The 16160-nt window shown below is 47.1% G+C and overlaps 1 protein-coding gene across 3 annotated transcripts in view; it reads left to right on the forward strand.

Annotated features, from left to right (window-relative positions):
• TSHZ2 (teashirt zinc finger homeobox 2) overlaps positions 1-16160 on the forward strand; it is a 449031-nt gene that overhangs the window by 263971 nt on the left and 168900 nt on the right. Inside the window, exon 2 of one of the 3 annotated variants that reach the window (XM_012803923.2) lies at positions 5267-8345. In XM_012803923.2, the coding sequence (XP_012659377.1) occupies positions 5267-8337 (3071 nt within the window). In that variant the 3' untranslated portion in view covers positions 8338-8345. Of the gene's footprint in view, positions 1-5211; positions 8346-16160 lie in introns of those variants that run through there. The other 2 variants (XM_023511929.1, XM_023511928.1) reach the window with 2 other exon arrangements.

The following is a 16160-nucleotide window of genomic DNA, read 5'->3' on the forward strand; positions in this document are numbered from 1 at the left end:
ACGTTGAGTGAAGTGGATGAGGATGGTTATAGTTCCCATCTGATCTGTAAGGGAACCTATGAAGGGGCCACGTGCAGTGCTAAGGTGTGGAGCCAGGGTTAGCAGCTTACTAATCCCTTTCCATTGCATAATCATTCATTCACTCATTCATTTATTCATTCAAATAATTTGCAGACATTCTTCTGTATCAGGATGTGGTCTGGGAATCTGAGGTGTAGAGCTGGAATAATCCCCTTCCATTGCATAATCATTCATTCATTCAAATGATTTGCGGACATTCTTCTGCATCAGGATGTGGTCTGGGAATCTGAGCACTGGGGCAAAGCCCTCTCTGCCTTCGTGGAGATAGATATGAGGTTGGGTGATGTGAGTTTCCAAACTCATCCTAGAAAAAGTGCCATAGCCCTCCCAGCTTAACATCACCATGGTCACCTTTGAGGTCCTCATCTTGGGAAGCTATGCCTTGACACCAGCTCATGGTTCACCTTTCAAAGCAATCTTGGAACTCTTTTTTGGGAATGGCCACCAGAGCCATCTTCGTACAAGATCTGACAATTAAGTTTATGAACTCATCCTATAAAAAGTGCCACATACCATAGATAAATATCACTGCAGTCTCCAGATGGCCAAGGGGAGGACTTCAAAGGTGACTATCATGGATATTCAGCCATGAGGTATGTAGGACTTTTTGTGGGATGAGTTCAAGAACTAAGTTGCTCAATCTTCATATTTCAACTTTGCCTTCAGTGGGAGAAGACAACCAATTGATAAACACACAAGCTAATTTCAGAGTCTGAAATGTGCAACCAGGATTTTAGTAGATTGGCTGATGTGATCGAGGGTTACACGGGGAAGAAGAGACTGATCAGAAAGGCCTCTCTGAGGAGGAACCATTGGAGCTGGGACCTGTGGGACAGTGCAAAGGAAGGACTTACTGGTCAGGAGAATCTGCAGCGCCAGAGGGACACAGTCAAGAGGGGGACGAGCTGGTCCCAAGGAGCAGCAAAGAGGCCATTGTTTCTCAGGTGCAGAGAGCAGGTCATGAGCACTCAGAGATGAGGCAGAGAGGTTGGCTGAAGCCAAGTCCTGCAGGCTCTTCCGACTCATGCTAAGGGTTAGAACTTTATTAGAAGTCCGACAGAAAGTCGTGGCACAAGTTAAAACAGGAACATCATGATCTAGTCCATTTTACAAAGGATGTTCTAGCAGTTAGACCATGAGACACAGAAACCCCTTGTGCAATCTAGGAGATGGTCTGGTGGCCCACTCTAGACCGGTGCCCACAAAGTGGAAGAGAAATGATCCTTTGACTCAGTCATTTGGTCAGAGACTTTACCAGGTTTGCTCCTGCATCCGTTACCTGGAAATGGGGACGTTTTGTGTGTCCAGAGTCAAGCAGTAGGAAAGGATGGAACCAGAAATTTAGGTTGGAAAAGGGAATCTTAGCCTGTTTGATCCTCCACCCACAATCAACCAGGAGGGTCTGCAGGGGAGAATCCTTCCTTCCTGTGCCCTGGCACAATTCTGATAGTTTTCTTTTGTCATGTAAGAATTCATACAAATAAACTGGCCACTCATCCACATGCACTAGGATTTACAGATGACACGGTCTTGTTAAAGAAACCGTTGAGAGGGCGATGCCTGTGGCTCAAAGGAGTAGGGAGCCAGCCTATATGCGGGAGGTGGAGGGTTCAAACCCAGCCCTGGCCAAAAACTGGAAAAAAAAAAAAAAAAAGAAACTATTGAGAGAGAAAGAGAGAGAGAGATACTCACTTTACACCCAGATCACCCATATTCTGGCTGTCTCCCCCTCTCTCGCCTCCACTGCCGGTAGCAAACAAAATCACTTAAGTCAAGTGAACGGTTTTAAATGTATAATATTGAAATGTGTTTTTTAAAAACTCCTTGGAACCCTCAGCCTTTGTTAAAATACACTCACTCTGACGGCTGCTTTGGCACTTTTTGTATGAGGCTTTTCAACGTGTTACCTTATCGGGTGCATGAGATTTAGTCTGTTCTGCAGAGGAAAGCAGACAAAAAGGGTCTCTCAGCACGAGTTACTCTTCTGTAAAGGTTATAGTAAACATGTCAATGCCTAATTAAGCAGAAAATTTTATCTGTATTGTCGGGGAGGTGTTTGCTGTCTCCGACTTTTCTTCTGGGAAATCCATTTAGAAGGACAAAGTGGATTGTGAGGTTGAGCTGGTCCGGAAAACTCAGCTTCCAAATGTCAGCAGGAGAAAAAAAAGAACACTTCCTTTCTCCTTATTTCAAAATGACTGTATTGGCTGGGCAGATTGTGTGTGTGTGTGTGTGTGTGTGTGTGTAGGGGGGGTGTATACGTGTGCATGCATAATTCATCAACACGCACACAAAACAGCATGATGTACTTCCCAATTTCTTTTTAAGTATCAGGCACAGTGCTAGGCCCTAAAAATACTGAGATGAATAAAACCCAGCCACACCCTCAGCCAGTTAAGATGACAGAAATCCCCTCACTCCCCAGACTTGTTCACTTGCCCTGTGTGCACGTGTGTGTGTACACAAGCACATACACTTCTTGGTTGCTGGGATAACATTGCCCTCAGTTGTGGTCACTCTATGAGGCCAGACAGATGCCCAAGGGGAGGACTCTGAAGGTGACCACTGTGATACTCGGCGATGAGATATGTAGCATTTCTCTAGGATGAGTTTGCAAACTTAATTGTCCACCCTTGCATGTCTTAGTTAGCCTGAACAGACCTGTGTAATGTGTGGTGACCCAGGGTATGTTCTAGAGTAACAGCACCCTCTTCATTCTTAGAAATGATTGATCAAATTTGTTTGCTTGATACAATTTGCCTGATTCTTTGGAGTATTTTACTTGGCTCAGTAACAACTTCCACTGATCAATTGTGTAACATAGACTTTCTCTGTGAACTTCACTCACTAATTCTGAAAACATATAAATTAATCCAGAAAAAAAAAAAAGCATGAAGTTAAAATAGTCTAATTTGGTTATTTTACATTGACAGTTTTCTTGCAAGTAATAGTGACTACATATTAATGGCTGTTGAACTAGATGGGGTGGTTTTTATTTTTTCAAATCAATTTATGGAACCAAAGACCAGCAGTGCCAATCTAGTGAAAAATGCACGTTGGGCTTGCTGGGAAAGCACAAACTCCACACCAATGGTAATCAAATAAGGAACGCACCCATCAGACTCGTGGCTGGCCTGGATTTTTATACGTCACCTTGTCAGGGCAGCGTGGGGTCATGGGTCCAGCATTCTCATAGTTCTTCTCTCCAAGGCGATTCTCTAGTTAGTGACACTTCAGCGAAATGCTACTGCTTTACCTTTAACCTTTGGGTTGCTTCAAGTTTTCTTACTCACTGTGTTGGTAACAGAAAGAGAGTGGGCCTCCCTGGCTTCTCTCATCAAACAGAACTGGTTCTGTGTCATGATTCTGCAATACAAGCTGTGTTGCCATAGGTGAATTTCTTTACCCTGATACTTCGGTTTGCCCATCTCTGAAATAAAAAATAATAATAGTATCATTTCATGCAGATATTAGATGAAATAAAAGAATGTGTTTGCAGGCTTGGCGCCTGTAGCTCAGTGGTTAGGGCGCTGGCCACATACACCAGAGCTGGCAGGTTTGAACCTGGCTCGAGCCTGCTAAACAACAATTGACAACTACAACAAAAAAATAGCCGGGCGTTGTGGCGGGCTCCTGTAGTCCCAGCTACTTGGGAGGCTGAGGCAAGAGAATTGCTTAAGCCCAAGAGTTTGAGGTTGCTGTAAGCTGTGACACCACAGCACTCTACCCAGGGTGACATAATAAGACTGTCGCAAAAACAAAAACAAAGAAACAAAAGAATGTGTTTGCAGTGGTTAGCTTAGTCCCTAAGAGAGTCATTGCTCAATAAATACGCTTCGCCTTCATCAGGAGCAGATTTTGGACTTAATTCCTAACTCTAGACGTTGCCTTATTCTTAATAAACCCCTGACCCCTGTCTCTTTTGACTCTGCCTGCCTCACGGAGCAGACCTCCAGTGCATTGTCCGAGGTGACTACAAATAACAGACCCTGCTCTCGGGGTTTTCCCCAACAGCCACCTGCCCCTGAGAGGAGAAATAGACGCTCACAAGGAAAATATGGCATTGAGAGCATGCAGGGCATGCAAATCTAAGACTAGACCCACTATTCCTTGGTACTTGATTGGGGGTGTTTTATCCACATGGCTCTGAAAGGGCCAGGTGAGGAAAATCAGCCCATGGACATAAATAGTCACATTCCCCATCTTCATTGACGGATATTTGCCCATTAATTCCCTCTGCATCCGTTCTCTCGTGTCCTCATTTTCCCTATGCAATTACTGGTCCTAAATCCTCCCAGAGAAGGGAAAGCATGCATCGCCAATAGCGTCCCACATCTACAAATCAAACACATAATTGGCATCTCGTGACGGGTGCCCACAAATCACAGTGCATTTGAAATTACAGGCACAAGATCGAGAGGGCATTTTCAGCCTTGTGTGGAAAGGTCTTCATAAACCTGTTTGAGAATAATAGGATAGTCACCAAACCTCCCCTTCTAACACCCTTTGCTTTTCCTTTTTAAATCATCATATTTGCTGAGCACACATAATTTTTCAACTCTCAATGGAAGATTTTATTTGCATACCCCATAATCTCTCTTTCTTTCAGCGTGATTCTCTACAAATAAAAATGTTATAGCAAAAAAGATAGTAGGTATTCCGAATAGAATGGCTGTGCATCGAGATTACTTCTGAGCACTCAAAAATGATCAATGTAGATGATCGGATGCCAGTACCCCCAAGTTTCCTGGTAAACTTTATCACTGAGGTGCCAAAGGTCAAGTCTTAATTTTTGTTAATCAGCTGATGTTCTTCCCTGTAGAGACATGACTTTACTAGGATTTTTACATATTAATCCAGCTTTCCTAAAAGTCACACGTGTGAATCGAGCAACTGGCCCATTTTAGAACTATTAGAATGATATTCCTTAAACACAAAAATTACTAACTTGGGATTCTTGGCATTGATAGAGAATTATGACCCCTGCCAATTTAAAAAAAAAGGCAATAGATGGGACAAAAGACATCACTTGGCCTTTTCCTGTCTCCTTTGCCCACAGTTCATAAAAGTGTAGATTAAATTGCTGTTCAGTGCGCCATGAAAACTCTCCGTCTAAGTGGGGGGACTGGAATGGAGCACGGAACGTGGTGTTCTTACTTCAACTCTGCTCCTTCGTCTCTTGCAGGCTATGCCCAGGAGGAACAGCTGAAAGAGGAGGAGGAAATAAAAGAAGAGGAGGAAGAGGAGGAGGACGGCGGTTCCGTGGCTCAATTTCAGGGTGGCAATGACACGGGGACAGACGAGGAGGTAGAGACAGGCACGGAGCAGAAAGGCTGCTTCAGCTACCAGAACTCTCCGGGAAGTCACTTGTCCAATCAGGACGCTGAGAATGAATCTCTGCTGAGCGATGCCAGCGACCAGGTGTCAGACATCAAGAGCATCTGTGGCCGGGATGCCTCGGACAAGAAAGCAAACCCTCTCCCCAAGCTTCCGAGCGAAGCCCACAATTGCATGGATAAAATGACGGCCGTCTACGCCAACATCTTGTCTGACTCCTACTGGTCGGGCCTGGGCCTCGGCTTCAAGCTGTCCAGTGCTGAGCGGCGGAATTGTGACGCCCGGAACGGCAGCAGCAAGAATGATTTCGATTGGCACCAAGACGCTCTGTCCAAAAGCCTGCAGCAGAACTTGCCCTCCCGGTCCGTGTCGAAGCCCAGCCTGTTCAGCTCGGTGCAGCTGTACCGGCAGAACAGCAAGGTGTGCGGCACCGTGTTCACGGGCGCCAGCAGGTTCCGCTGCCGCCAGTGCAGTGCCGCCTACGACACCCTGGTCGAGCTGACCGTGCACATGAACGAAACGGGCCACTACCAAGACGACAACCGCAAAAAGGACAAGCTCAGACCCACGAGCTATTCCAAGCCCCGGAAAAGGGCCTTTCAGGACATGGACAGGGAGGACGCTCAGAAGGTTCTCAAGTGCATGTTTTGCGGCGACTCCTTCGACTCCCTCCAAGACCTGAGCGTCCACATGATAAAAACAAAACATTACCAAAAAGTGCCTTTGAAGGAGCCGGTACCCACCATTTCCTCGAAGATGGTCACCCCGGCGAAGAAACGCGTCTTTGACGTCAATCGGCCGTGTTCCCCGGATTCCACCACGGGGTCCTTTGCAGAGTCCTTTCCCGCCCAGAAGAGCGCCGCCCTGCAGGCGTCCTCCTGTAACAACCGCTACGGCTACCAGAACGGCGCCAGCTACACCTGGCAGTTCGAGGCCTGCAAGTCCCAGATCCTGAAGTGCATGGAGTGTGGCAGCTCCCACGACACCTTGCAGCAGCTCACCACCCACATGATGGTCACCGGTCACTTTCTCAAGGTCACCAGCTCTGCCTCCAAGAAGGGGAAGCAGCTGGTGTTAGACCCGCTGGCGGTGGAGAAGATGCAGTCCCTGTCGGAGGCTCCAAACAGCGACTCCCTGGCCCCCAAGCCATCGAGTAACTCAGCATCTGACTGTACAGCCTCCACCACCCAGCTGAAGAGAGAGAGTAAAAGAGAAAGACCGGAGGAAACCGGCAGGGATGACAAAGTCGTGAAAAGTGAAGAGTATGAAGACCCTTTGCAAAAGCCCTTAGACCCTACAGTAAAATACCAGTATCTGAGGGAGGAGGATTTGGAAGACGGCTCGAAAGGTGGAGGGGACATTTTGAAATCTTTGGAAAATACTGTTACCACAGCCATCAACAAAGCCCAAAACGGGGCTCCGAGCTGGAGCGCGTACCCCAGCATCCACGCGGCCTACCAGCTGTCCGAGGGCACCAAGCCGCCCTTGCCCATGGGATCGCAGGTCCTGCAGATTCGACCTAATCTCACTAACAAGTTGAGGCCCATTGCACCCAAGTGGAAGGTGATGCCGCTCGTTCCTGTGCCCACGAACCTGGCCCCATACACCCAGGTCAAGAAGGAGTCGGAGGACAAAGAGGAAGGTGGGAAGGAGTGTGGGAAGGAAAGTCCCCACCAAGAGGCCTCACCCTTCAGCCACAGTGAGGGGGAGTCCTTCTCCAAAAGTGAAACACCTGTAGAACCCAAAAAGGCTGAGCCGTGTCCCCTGAAGGAGGAGGACAAGCTGATGAAGGAGGGTGGTGAGAAAGAGAAACCCCAGTCCCTGGAGCCCACGTCTTCTCTTAGCAATGGCTGTGCCCTGGCCAACCACACCGCAGCCCTCCCGTGCATCAACCCGCTCAGTGCCCTGCAGTCCGTCTTGAACAATCACCTGGGTAAAGCCACCGAACCCTTGCGCTCACCTTCCTGCTCCAGCCCAAGCTCAAGCACAATGTCTATGTTTCACAAGTCGAATCTCAGTGTCATGGACAAGCCAGTGTTGAGTCCCGCATCCACGAGGCCGGCCAGCGTGTCCAGGCGCTATCTGTTTGAGAACAACGACCAGCCCATCGACCTGACCAAATCCAAAAGCAAGAAAGCCGAGTCCTCGCAAGCACAATCCTGTACGTCCCCGCCTCAGAAGCACGCTCTGTCTGACATCGCCGACATGGTCAAGGTCCTCCCCAAAGCCACCACCCCAAAGCCCGCTGCTTCTTCGAGAGTCCCTCCCATGAAGCTGGAGATGGATGTCAGGCGCTTCGAGGATGTCTCCAGTGAAGTGTCGACTTTGCATAAGAGAAAAGGCCGGCAGTCCAACTGGAACCCTCAGCATCTTCTGATCTTGCAAGCTCAGTTCGCCTCAAGCCTCTTCCAGACATCAGAGGGCAAATACCTGCTGTCTGATCTGGGCCCGCAAGAGCGTATGCAAATCTCGAAGTTTACGGGACTCTCCATGACCACAATCAGCCACTGGCTGGCAAACGTCAAGTACCAGCTTAGGAAAACGGGTGGGACGAAATTTCTGAAAAACATGGACAAAGGCCACCCTATCTTTTATTGCAGTGACTGCGCCTCCCAGTTCAGAACCCCTTCTACCTACATCAGTCACTTGGAATCTCACCTGGGTTTCCAAATGAAGGATATGACCCGAATGGCAGTGGATCAGCAGAGCAAGGTGGAGCAGGAGATCTCCCGGGTATCGTCGGCTCAGAGGTCCCCGGAGACAATAGCTGGCGAAGAGGACACAGACTCTAAATTCAAGTGTAAGTTGTGCTGTCGGACATTTGTGAGCAAACATGCGGTAAAACTCCACCTAAGCAAAACGCACAGCAAGTCACCCGAGCACCATTCACAGTTTGTAACAGACGTGGATGAAGAATAGCTCCGCAGGTACGGGTTTGCTGCCAGGCGGTTGCCGCCGTGGCCTCGGGAAGGAGCTTCTTGGCGGGAGACGGGTCTGCTCAGAGGCAGCGACCGTCTCCCAGTGCCAAGAAGGAGAGTAGCTTGCTGGAGTAGGATGTATTTTGATGAAGGACCAGAAGGTGAAAAATAAGCCCTAACCGTTCTCTCAAGCCCTCCAGTTGAGAGTTGAGGACTAGAATGAATGGGTTTAGAGAGATGATGTTTAAGGCCTCCCCTGCGTTACCCAAGGTAACCTCACCTCCAGCGTCCAGCCAAGGACACCCCTGCTTTAGCTGATAATTACTAACTTCCCTCCCTATCCCATTTCCCTGCCCCACCTGCCCATAGCGATGCTAAGTGATGAAAAGCTGAGTGACAGAATCAAGATTGGAGAGTTGCTAGAAGTACTCACTCTACAGAGATTTCTTTAATCAGCTCCTGAGTAGCTTAAAGCTGTCTGTATTACTGTTACTAGTCATTAGCGCTTTTTGTTCACTTTTAGCAATGGCCACCTTTCGCCCCCTTCCATTGCTTACCCCCACCACTGAGTTTGCTGTGAAAGAGCACACGTCCTTGACGGGATGGTAGCTAAAACTTCTTCTCTGCGGAACACTGAGATGAAGAGAGCAGAAGCTTATTTTCTTCTCTCTCATTTTTTGCTTTTCTTAAGGATAGACAGATAGCCAAGTCTACCTTTAACAAAGATAGATGCAATGCATGCCTTCGAGATTTCACTGTACATAAATAAACAAATGGCTTTCTGCACACCTATTGTCAATGTGCAGGGGGCCTCACAGCTTCAAGGTAATTTGCCTCACTTATCATAGAAGTTCCATGCCTCATGGAGGCACAAACGCCCAAACCATCTCTGAGGACAGAGACCGAGGTTGATGACTGCAGCAGATTAAGTCTCACCAGACATTTTCAGATGTTGAGAAGAAGCCGGGCTGGGTCTTAACAAATCTTTTTCACGTCCCCTTTTGTATTTACTTTTCTCTCCCTTCCAGCTTGAGACCCCCACATGCTAGGGGACTCACACATAATCAGGTTGTCCTCTACCTCGGGCCACACCCCATGAGGGGGGCCCAACCTGAACTAAATCTATTGATGTCATGCTACGTGACACATCTGCCCTTACTTAGTTAATCCACAGTGAGCTAGGACAACCTAAAGATAGTGTGACGTAGAAGCCCACAGCCCCCTGTTGTCAGAGCATTTGTTTATAAATAAGAGACTTTCAGAACAAGCCAAGAGGGCAGGATGCTAGGAGAGTCCCAGGTGGAGAGGGGTGTTTGCATGCCGTGGCTTTGAGCGCACCACACATCAGGTAGGGAGACTGACCGAGTGTGAGGATGGCCAGAAGGAAATAAAAGGTTAAAATATCTGAGCTGGACTTTTCCCTCGGTGAGATGTAAGCTTCTTATAGGGGGAATCATCCTATAACTGTAACAGCTATCCGGGCCCAAATGAAGACTATCCTTTTTGTTTGCATGTTTTTATCATGATAATTAAATGTGTTACTGGCAGATTCACCTCTTGCTATCCAAGCATGATTTGTTTAGCTCACGCTATGGAAGGAACAGCCAGAGTGCATCCATTTCATCCACGCGTGAGCTTGGGGCTTTGCGGCGTTCGATTTGTTTGCTTGATAATATTTTCAATTTTAGATAATTTGCTATTATGCTTTTCTGGTCCTAAAAAGAAAAAAGGTGGACATACACAGAATACCTAGAGAGAAGAAAGATGTTTCAGATCCAATAGAGGTGGGTCCAAACCACGGTGATGAGGACAAACAGGCAATGTTTATTTGTGCTGTAATAAAGACCAATTTTTCCACCTGTTAGGTCTGTAATAATTTTTTTAAGTTCCTATCACTGCCAAAACACTGGGATATGTAAATAGGGAGAGAGAAAGAAAAAAAGCTCGCATCTATCCTTAGTCGAAATCTGAAATGTATAATGTCTGTTCTAGGGGCGTGAAGGTAAGCCAATAATTTGGAAAGACGGACACAAAAGGCACTTTCAAATCTGTTCGATACGTAGATAAGAGAGCTATGTCTGCATCTCCCTGCATTGGTACAGAATAAATATTTCTGATCTGGACTTTCAAAGCAGTGTTGTTATACAAAACTCAAGCACCATCTTGACACAATCATGTTCAGGCTATACTCCAGAGGTTGCAGAAAACCAGGTTTGAGTATCTGAGATTCACTCAAAGCAATGGGAGTGGATGTATGTTGTATATACAGGAAAGATGGTGCAGGTTCTGGGGTGTTCGTGTTAATACTGAAACTATTCCAATCGGCCTGAAGGGTTATCCCATCTGTACAAGGGGGGCTTCTTGGAAACTTGGTCGCCTAGGAAAGGATGCCTCCACTTTGGGGACATTGATGCAATACTGTACCCACTGCTTAGAATTACCGTATGCATATTTTATATTTTTAGCTGGTCATAAAATGGTATCCCAGTTATCTGGCACTCGAATCTTCATTGGTGTGCGTGATCGCACACCTGGTGTACAATGACGTGGTGTTTTAGGAAGCCTGGTCAACATTTTACGGAAACTTTGGGAGCTTTACCACATCTGCTTTCTGAAAGATGAACATTTTGACCTGGATTTTCTTTCCTTTCTTGGCTATATCTTAAATCCTGCAAAATGCTCTGCCAAATATGAAATGCAACTTTTCATTAAAAATTCATTAGGAAATATTAAATGTGCATCCCTATTTTAAGACATACGAAATCTAAAACAATTTCAATATGCATCTGTATATGTCTTTAAAAGCCACATGCTCTTGAATAATAGAAATTAAACAGAGAGCAAATCAATGAGTCTAAAATGCATAAGGGCTTGAAATTATAGTCATTACCGTGTAACACAGTGCACAAGTTTAACAGCACACCTAGCCTTGAAGTCGCTGGCAGGAATGTATTCTAGTCCAGTGAGCTGCCACTTCTGTTGTGGATGGCTTGATAAAAACCCATGTTCCGGGTGAGAAGCATGTAAGGTTGCCAGATAAAATGCAGGGTGGATGTCCAGTTACATTTGCATTGCTGGTAAATGACAGGTACGTTTTTAGTATAAATATGGCCCAGCCATCACATGGGTCGTACTTACACTTTAAAAGTGTTCATTGTTTATCGCAGATTCAAATTTAACTGGGCCTCCTATATTTTTATTTGCTGGATCACTAACAGCAAGGACTACATGGCAGGCCGGGAAGTGCTGCAGGAGCTCGGACTAATTACTATCTGTAAGAGACATTAACCATTCTTTCTTCCATTAAATAATCCAGCCTGGCTTCCTGCCTTTTTTCCTTCTTTCCTTCCTTCTTTTCTTCTTCCTTTCCTTTCTCACATCCTTTAACAGATATTGGTCATGCTTTTACCATGCACCAGATTTTGTTTAGCAATGGAAATAGTCATGCCGGGTATAATAGCAAAATGTGCCGGGCCTCGTGGCAAACACTTGACAAACATTATTTTGCTTTATTTTAATAAGCTGCACTATGAAGTAAGGGCTGATGCAACCACATTATGAAGAAGGAAATGAAGGCAGGGATATCCTGCATAAATTTCCCAGGGCCCCACAATCCCATTTGAACATGTCTGGGAAGCCGTGGTTCTGTGGTGAGCATTGTGCTAATCCCAGGGCATAAACTGATGACCAGGACATGTTCTGTATTTGAGGCCAGTGGCAGACTCATAGACGGCCACCTCTAGGGTAAATGCTGCCCAGTCCCAGGAAGAATGAGGGGAATAGCAGTTTCAGAGGCAGCATTTGGGAAAATCGTGGGGTTCAAACCCCAACTCATCCACTCTTTACGATGTGGCCACTTCTGTATCTGTGAAATGTGGACATAATATCCCTGTCCTAGGAAGGTTGTGAGAATTGAATAAATGTCATTATTTTTCATAAAGCCCAGGATGTCATAGAAGAGCCAGTTCTAGACAGAGCCTCAGGGAACGCTTACCTGTTTGGCAACCTCCCCTGCAATATACAGACCCCGCAGAGAATGAGGTGGGACTGATGGATGCCCCCGGGGAACCTCCACCTGCCGTTTATTGGGATGACAACAACAGCAAGACGGTCACTTTCTGATTATTCGTATCGTCCTCATTGTGCAGAGAGTAAAGCTCAAAGAGTGGCATGACTTGTCCAGGAATACACAGTAGACACAGAGACAGGATTCGAACCCAGGACTGTCCAATACACATCAACTTTCTCCTGCTTCCTGGTTTCGGTCATGTGCATAAGAGTTGAGAGAAGAACATGGGTGCCCCTGGGCCTCTGGGAGGCTCTGGCTATAAATTAATTATTGCAACTCAGGGGCCCAGGACTGACCTGCAAGGTGAAGCCAAACATCTTGTTCACTCGCTCTCTCTTGTTTTTAATGCCCCTGTGTACATTTCTCGTATGGTCTCTAACCAAGACATCACCCAAATTCCAATGAAAACATTTGTGTCTCTGTAAGATTTCTTTTTTTTTAACCTTCATCCTGACTCTCAGGAATTCATTTTGGATAAAGTAAAACGAGAATCAAGAGAACAGGGTCAAGTACAGACTGTAGCATTTCTCAAGCAGAAAGAAACCCAGGCTTGCCTTTCCTAAGGCTGGCATGTTATCCAGCGATCTGGCTTCCTTCCTTCCCGGGGCACGGCCCTCCACTGCACTTTCCTCCTCATTTGGACTTTTGAATGCTCAATCCTGACGTGTATAATTTGGCGCTTTAATATAGAGTAACATTATTTTTCATTTACTCCAATCTGCCACCGGTATCATCTTTTCATTTAACCAGATGCAATTCTTTTTTCTTTCGCTAAATTGAAAATCCATGAGCGACAGGGAGTGCAATGTTTTAATTAGCTCATATTTTTTATATGGATTTATGTCTTTAAAATACATTTGTGTAATTCTTCAGCTAAATTAAAAACGTCTCTCTGCGAAAGTGAGGAGGGGAAAATAAAGAGCTAAATTGTGTCATTAGCCTAGGTAGCACAGATGAAGAGCAGAACCTGGCGGAGAGGCGCACGCAGGCGCCGGGACTGCTCCCCGCGATGATTTTGAACTTGCCCTTCATTTACAGAGAAGTCTTTCTCTATGAAGCCAGCTCCAAAATGGCTCAGGGAGGTTTCGGGTTTTTTTTTTTTTTTTTTTTTTTAAAGGCCTCCAGTAAGTAAACAAGCAGTTACCTTCCCTGAGCTAATTTGAAACCCAACTTACTGCCAAACAAAACAGAGGAAAAGAAGTCATCATGATAAACAGTTTTCCCCGCATTTCTCTTTGTCTTTTTTTTTTTTTAACTATCAAGTTTAAAGCTTTCCATGATGCTTTTTTCTACTTTCTAGGAGACAAGTGACATTCCTTGGTAAATGGGAGAAAAAGCCATGCAGAACTGAAATCTCTCTAATGCATTGACACTAACTTGCCCTCTATTGTTGGAGATGAGCGGGCGCTTGTGATTGTTCATCAAACAGCTCCTAATGCAGTTAAAGCATTCAGCTATAATTTCTCCTTGCATTTATAATTACTGTCATAGACTGCACACCTCGGTGAGCAGATTAAAGCTATAAACTATTTAGCCTCGGCTCTAAGACGAGCAACTTGATTTGTCTGGCAGGAGTTATTTGTTAGGGAGCTTGACACTTCACATAAAAATGACTCAACTTGATGAAGAACAATGCAGTTTTAGCAATGCGGGGATTTTAAATCAGTCATGATGCCACGCCCTGCAAGAATCGCAGGGCAGTTTGTAAAACGATACGTGGGCCACGGAGATAAGGGGATGGGGTGAGGGAACCAGAACAGCAGAGGAGTTGGTGTGCGGCCCTTCCCTTCCTCACTCTGCTCTGGAAGATCGGGAGTTTGTGGAAAATCAGCGCCTGGCGTGTTCTCCTATTAAATCCACAGTAAATGTTAGGTGAGGCTCACCCAGCAGGGGGAGGGAGATGCAGCCACCCAAGGCGCATGTCACATTTGGGGTTTTATAGAACTCCGTGCGACTGCTGATCGCCACCAGAAGCCAGGGCTATGCAGAACGTGCTTACACGGGGTTTTATTACATTTTCTCCTGGAATGTTCATGTATTTGTTTATTTGTTTGTTTACGTGCAGGAGGCACATGTTATATTTAGGCACACGGAGCGCTTCCATCGGGCTGATTCCATCCCTTGAGAGCTGGGAAAATAAACAAAAAGCAGATATTTTCCAACCCAGATTGTTGCGCCCCCATGACAAAGCGCTGTTTGTCCGAATGGATTGTGGATGAGTTTGACTTGCTAGGGAGTCATCCCCCACCTACCCGTACCTAGAAGCCATCCCTTACACACTGGCATTTGGCATCAGGAAGAACTCTCCGGGATGTTTATTTGCAGCCAGTGGCGCATGCTGGTGCCAATTATCAGAGATCACAAAGGCAGGTGTTCCCAGCGCCAGGCAGTTGACAGAAAAGGGGCGGGGCAAAGCAAGGAGACCCTGCCTGTCCCCAGCAGATTCCAGAGAGGAGGAATCCCAGTTCTTTGTGTGAAGTCTCCCAGTGTATCATTTGAGAGTTTTTAAGTGGTGCGTTTGGGTTGGTGTGAGTTGGGGTTGGCGTTGCCTGTTGTTGTTCTGAACATCCTTCAAGGCAAAGTATGTCTGTCAGAGACTAGATTTAACTCCCAGGCTACCGGTGACACTCTGTATCTGGGAGGAAGCCACATGCAGGCTCCAGCCCTGTTCTCTGTCCCTCCTGCCCCACGTCAAGCCTCCCCGGTGCTGGGACTTTGGGCCCAGCATCTCGCCTGTCGGGGGGTCAGTTGGAAAACTTGCTTCCCTCCTGTGATCTCACAGGGGTGCTGCTTTATAGAGCTGGAAAGGTCTTTGGGATCTTCCGTGTGGTGACCCATCATCCAGGTTTGCCCAGGACTCAGCAGGGAGGGGCCCCGAGATGTAGGACTAAAGCCAGGGAAGTCCCAGACAAGCAGGTGGCCCCCCTGTCCTCCTGACAGCCTCCGCTTTCTTTCAGATCACGTGACTCTTCCACTCTTCCCTAATACCTCGCCTGCCTCAGGGAGGGATGCACGTGGCAGGGGCGGCTGGGTCAGTGGTGTGCACTCTCCAGCCCTGGAGGGACGCTCCTGGCTGGTGCACCTGGGTCAGTGGTGTGCACTCTCCAGGCCTGGTGGTGTGTTCTCACTGCTCCTTGAGGGAGAGCCACAGGTCCAGCCTACCTGGTGATTTTTGTTCACTCCTTGCTATCGTCCTTGATAGAAAACCTTTACATATACACAGTAACTATTTTATACTTCCTTATTCTGAATGTTCCGCACATCCGCAGAAAACCAGACTTCAGGACAGAGAGACAGAAAGAGCAAGCTAGAGAAACGAGTTTCCCCTCCTTCCCTCCCTCCTTCCTTCCCTCCTTCCCTCCCTCCTTCCCTCCCTCCTTCCCTTCCTTTCTTCCTTTCTACCAGTACTGATCCAGCACCTCTCATCTACCTGGCCCTGGGGACAGAACAGTGAAGGTACAAGCTCCCTCCTCTGAGGCTTACAGTCTGACCCTCCGCTTTAGTGTGCGGCTTGAGAGAAGATACTTGGTTATAACTTCACTGACTTTCCCTGCAGTGGGATGAGGACTTCAGTGGGTTCCCTGGGAGCACCAGGGGGAGCACTCAGGAGGAACACTAAGGGGGAGCATCAAGGGGGAGCACTGAGGAGGAGCATGGGGAGGAGCACCAGGGAGGAGCACCAAGGGGGAGCATCAGGGAGGAGCACCCAGGAGGAGCACCGAGGGGGAGCACCAGGGAGGAGCACCAAGGGGGAG

The sequence above is a fragment of the Otolemur garnettii genome, unplaced genomic scaffold (genome assembly GCF_000181295.1).
Source record: "Otolemur garnettii isolate 467f Iridium unplaced genomic scaffold, OtoGar3 scaffold00023, whole genome shotgun sequence".
Taxonomy (NCBI): Eukaryota; Metazoa; Chordata; class Mammalia; order Primates; family Galagidae; genus Otolemur; species Otolemur garnettii.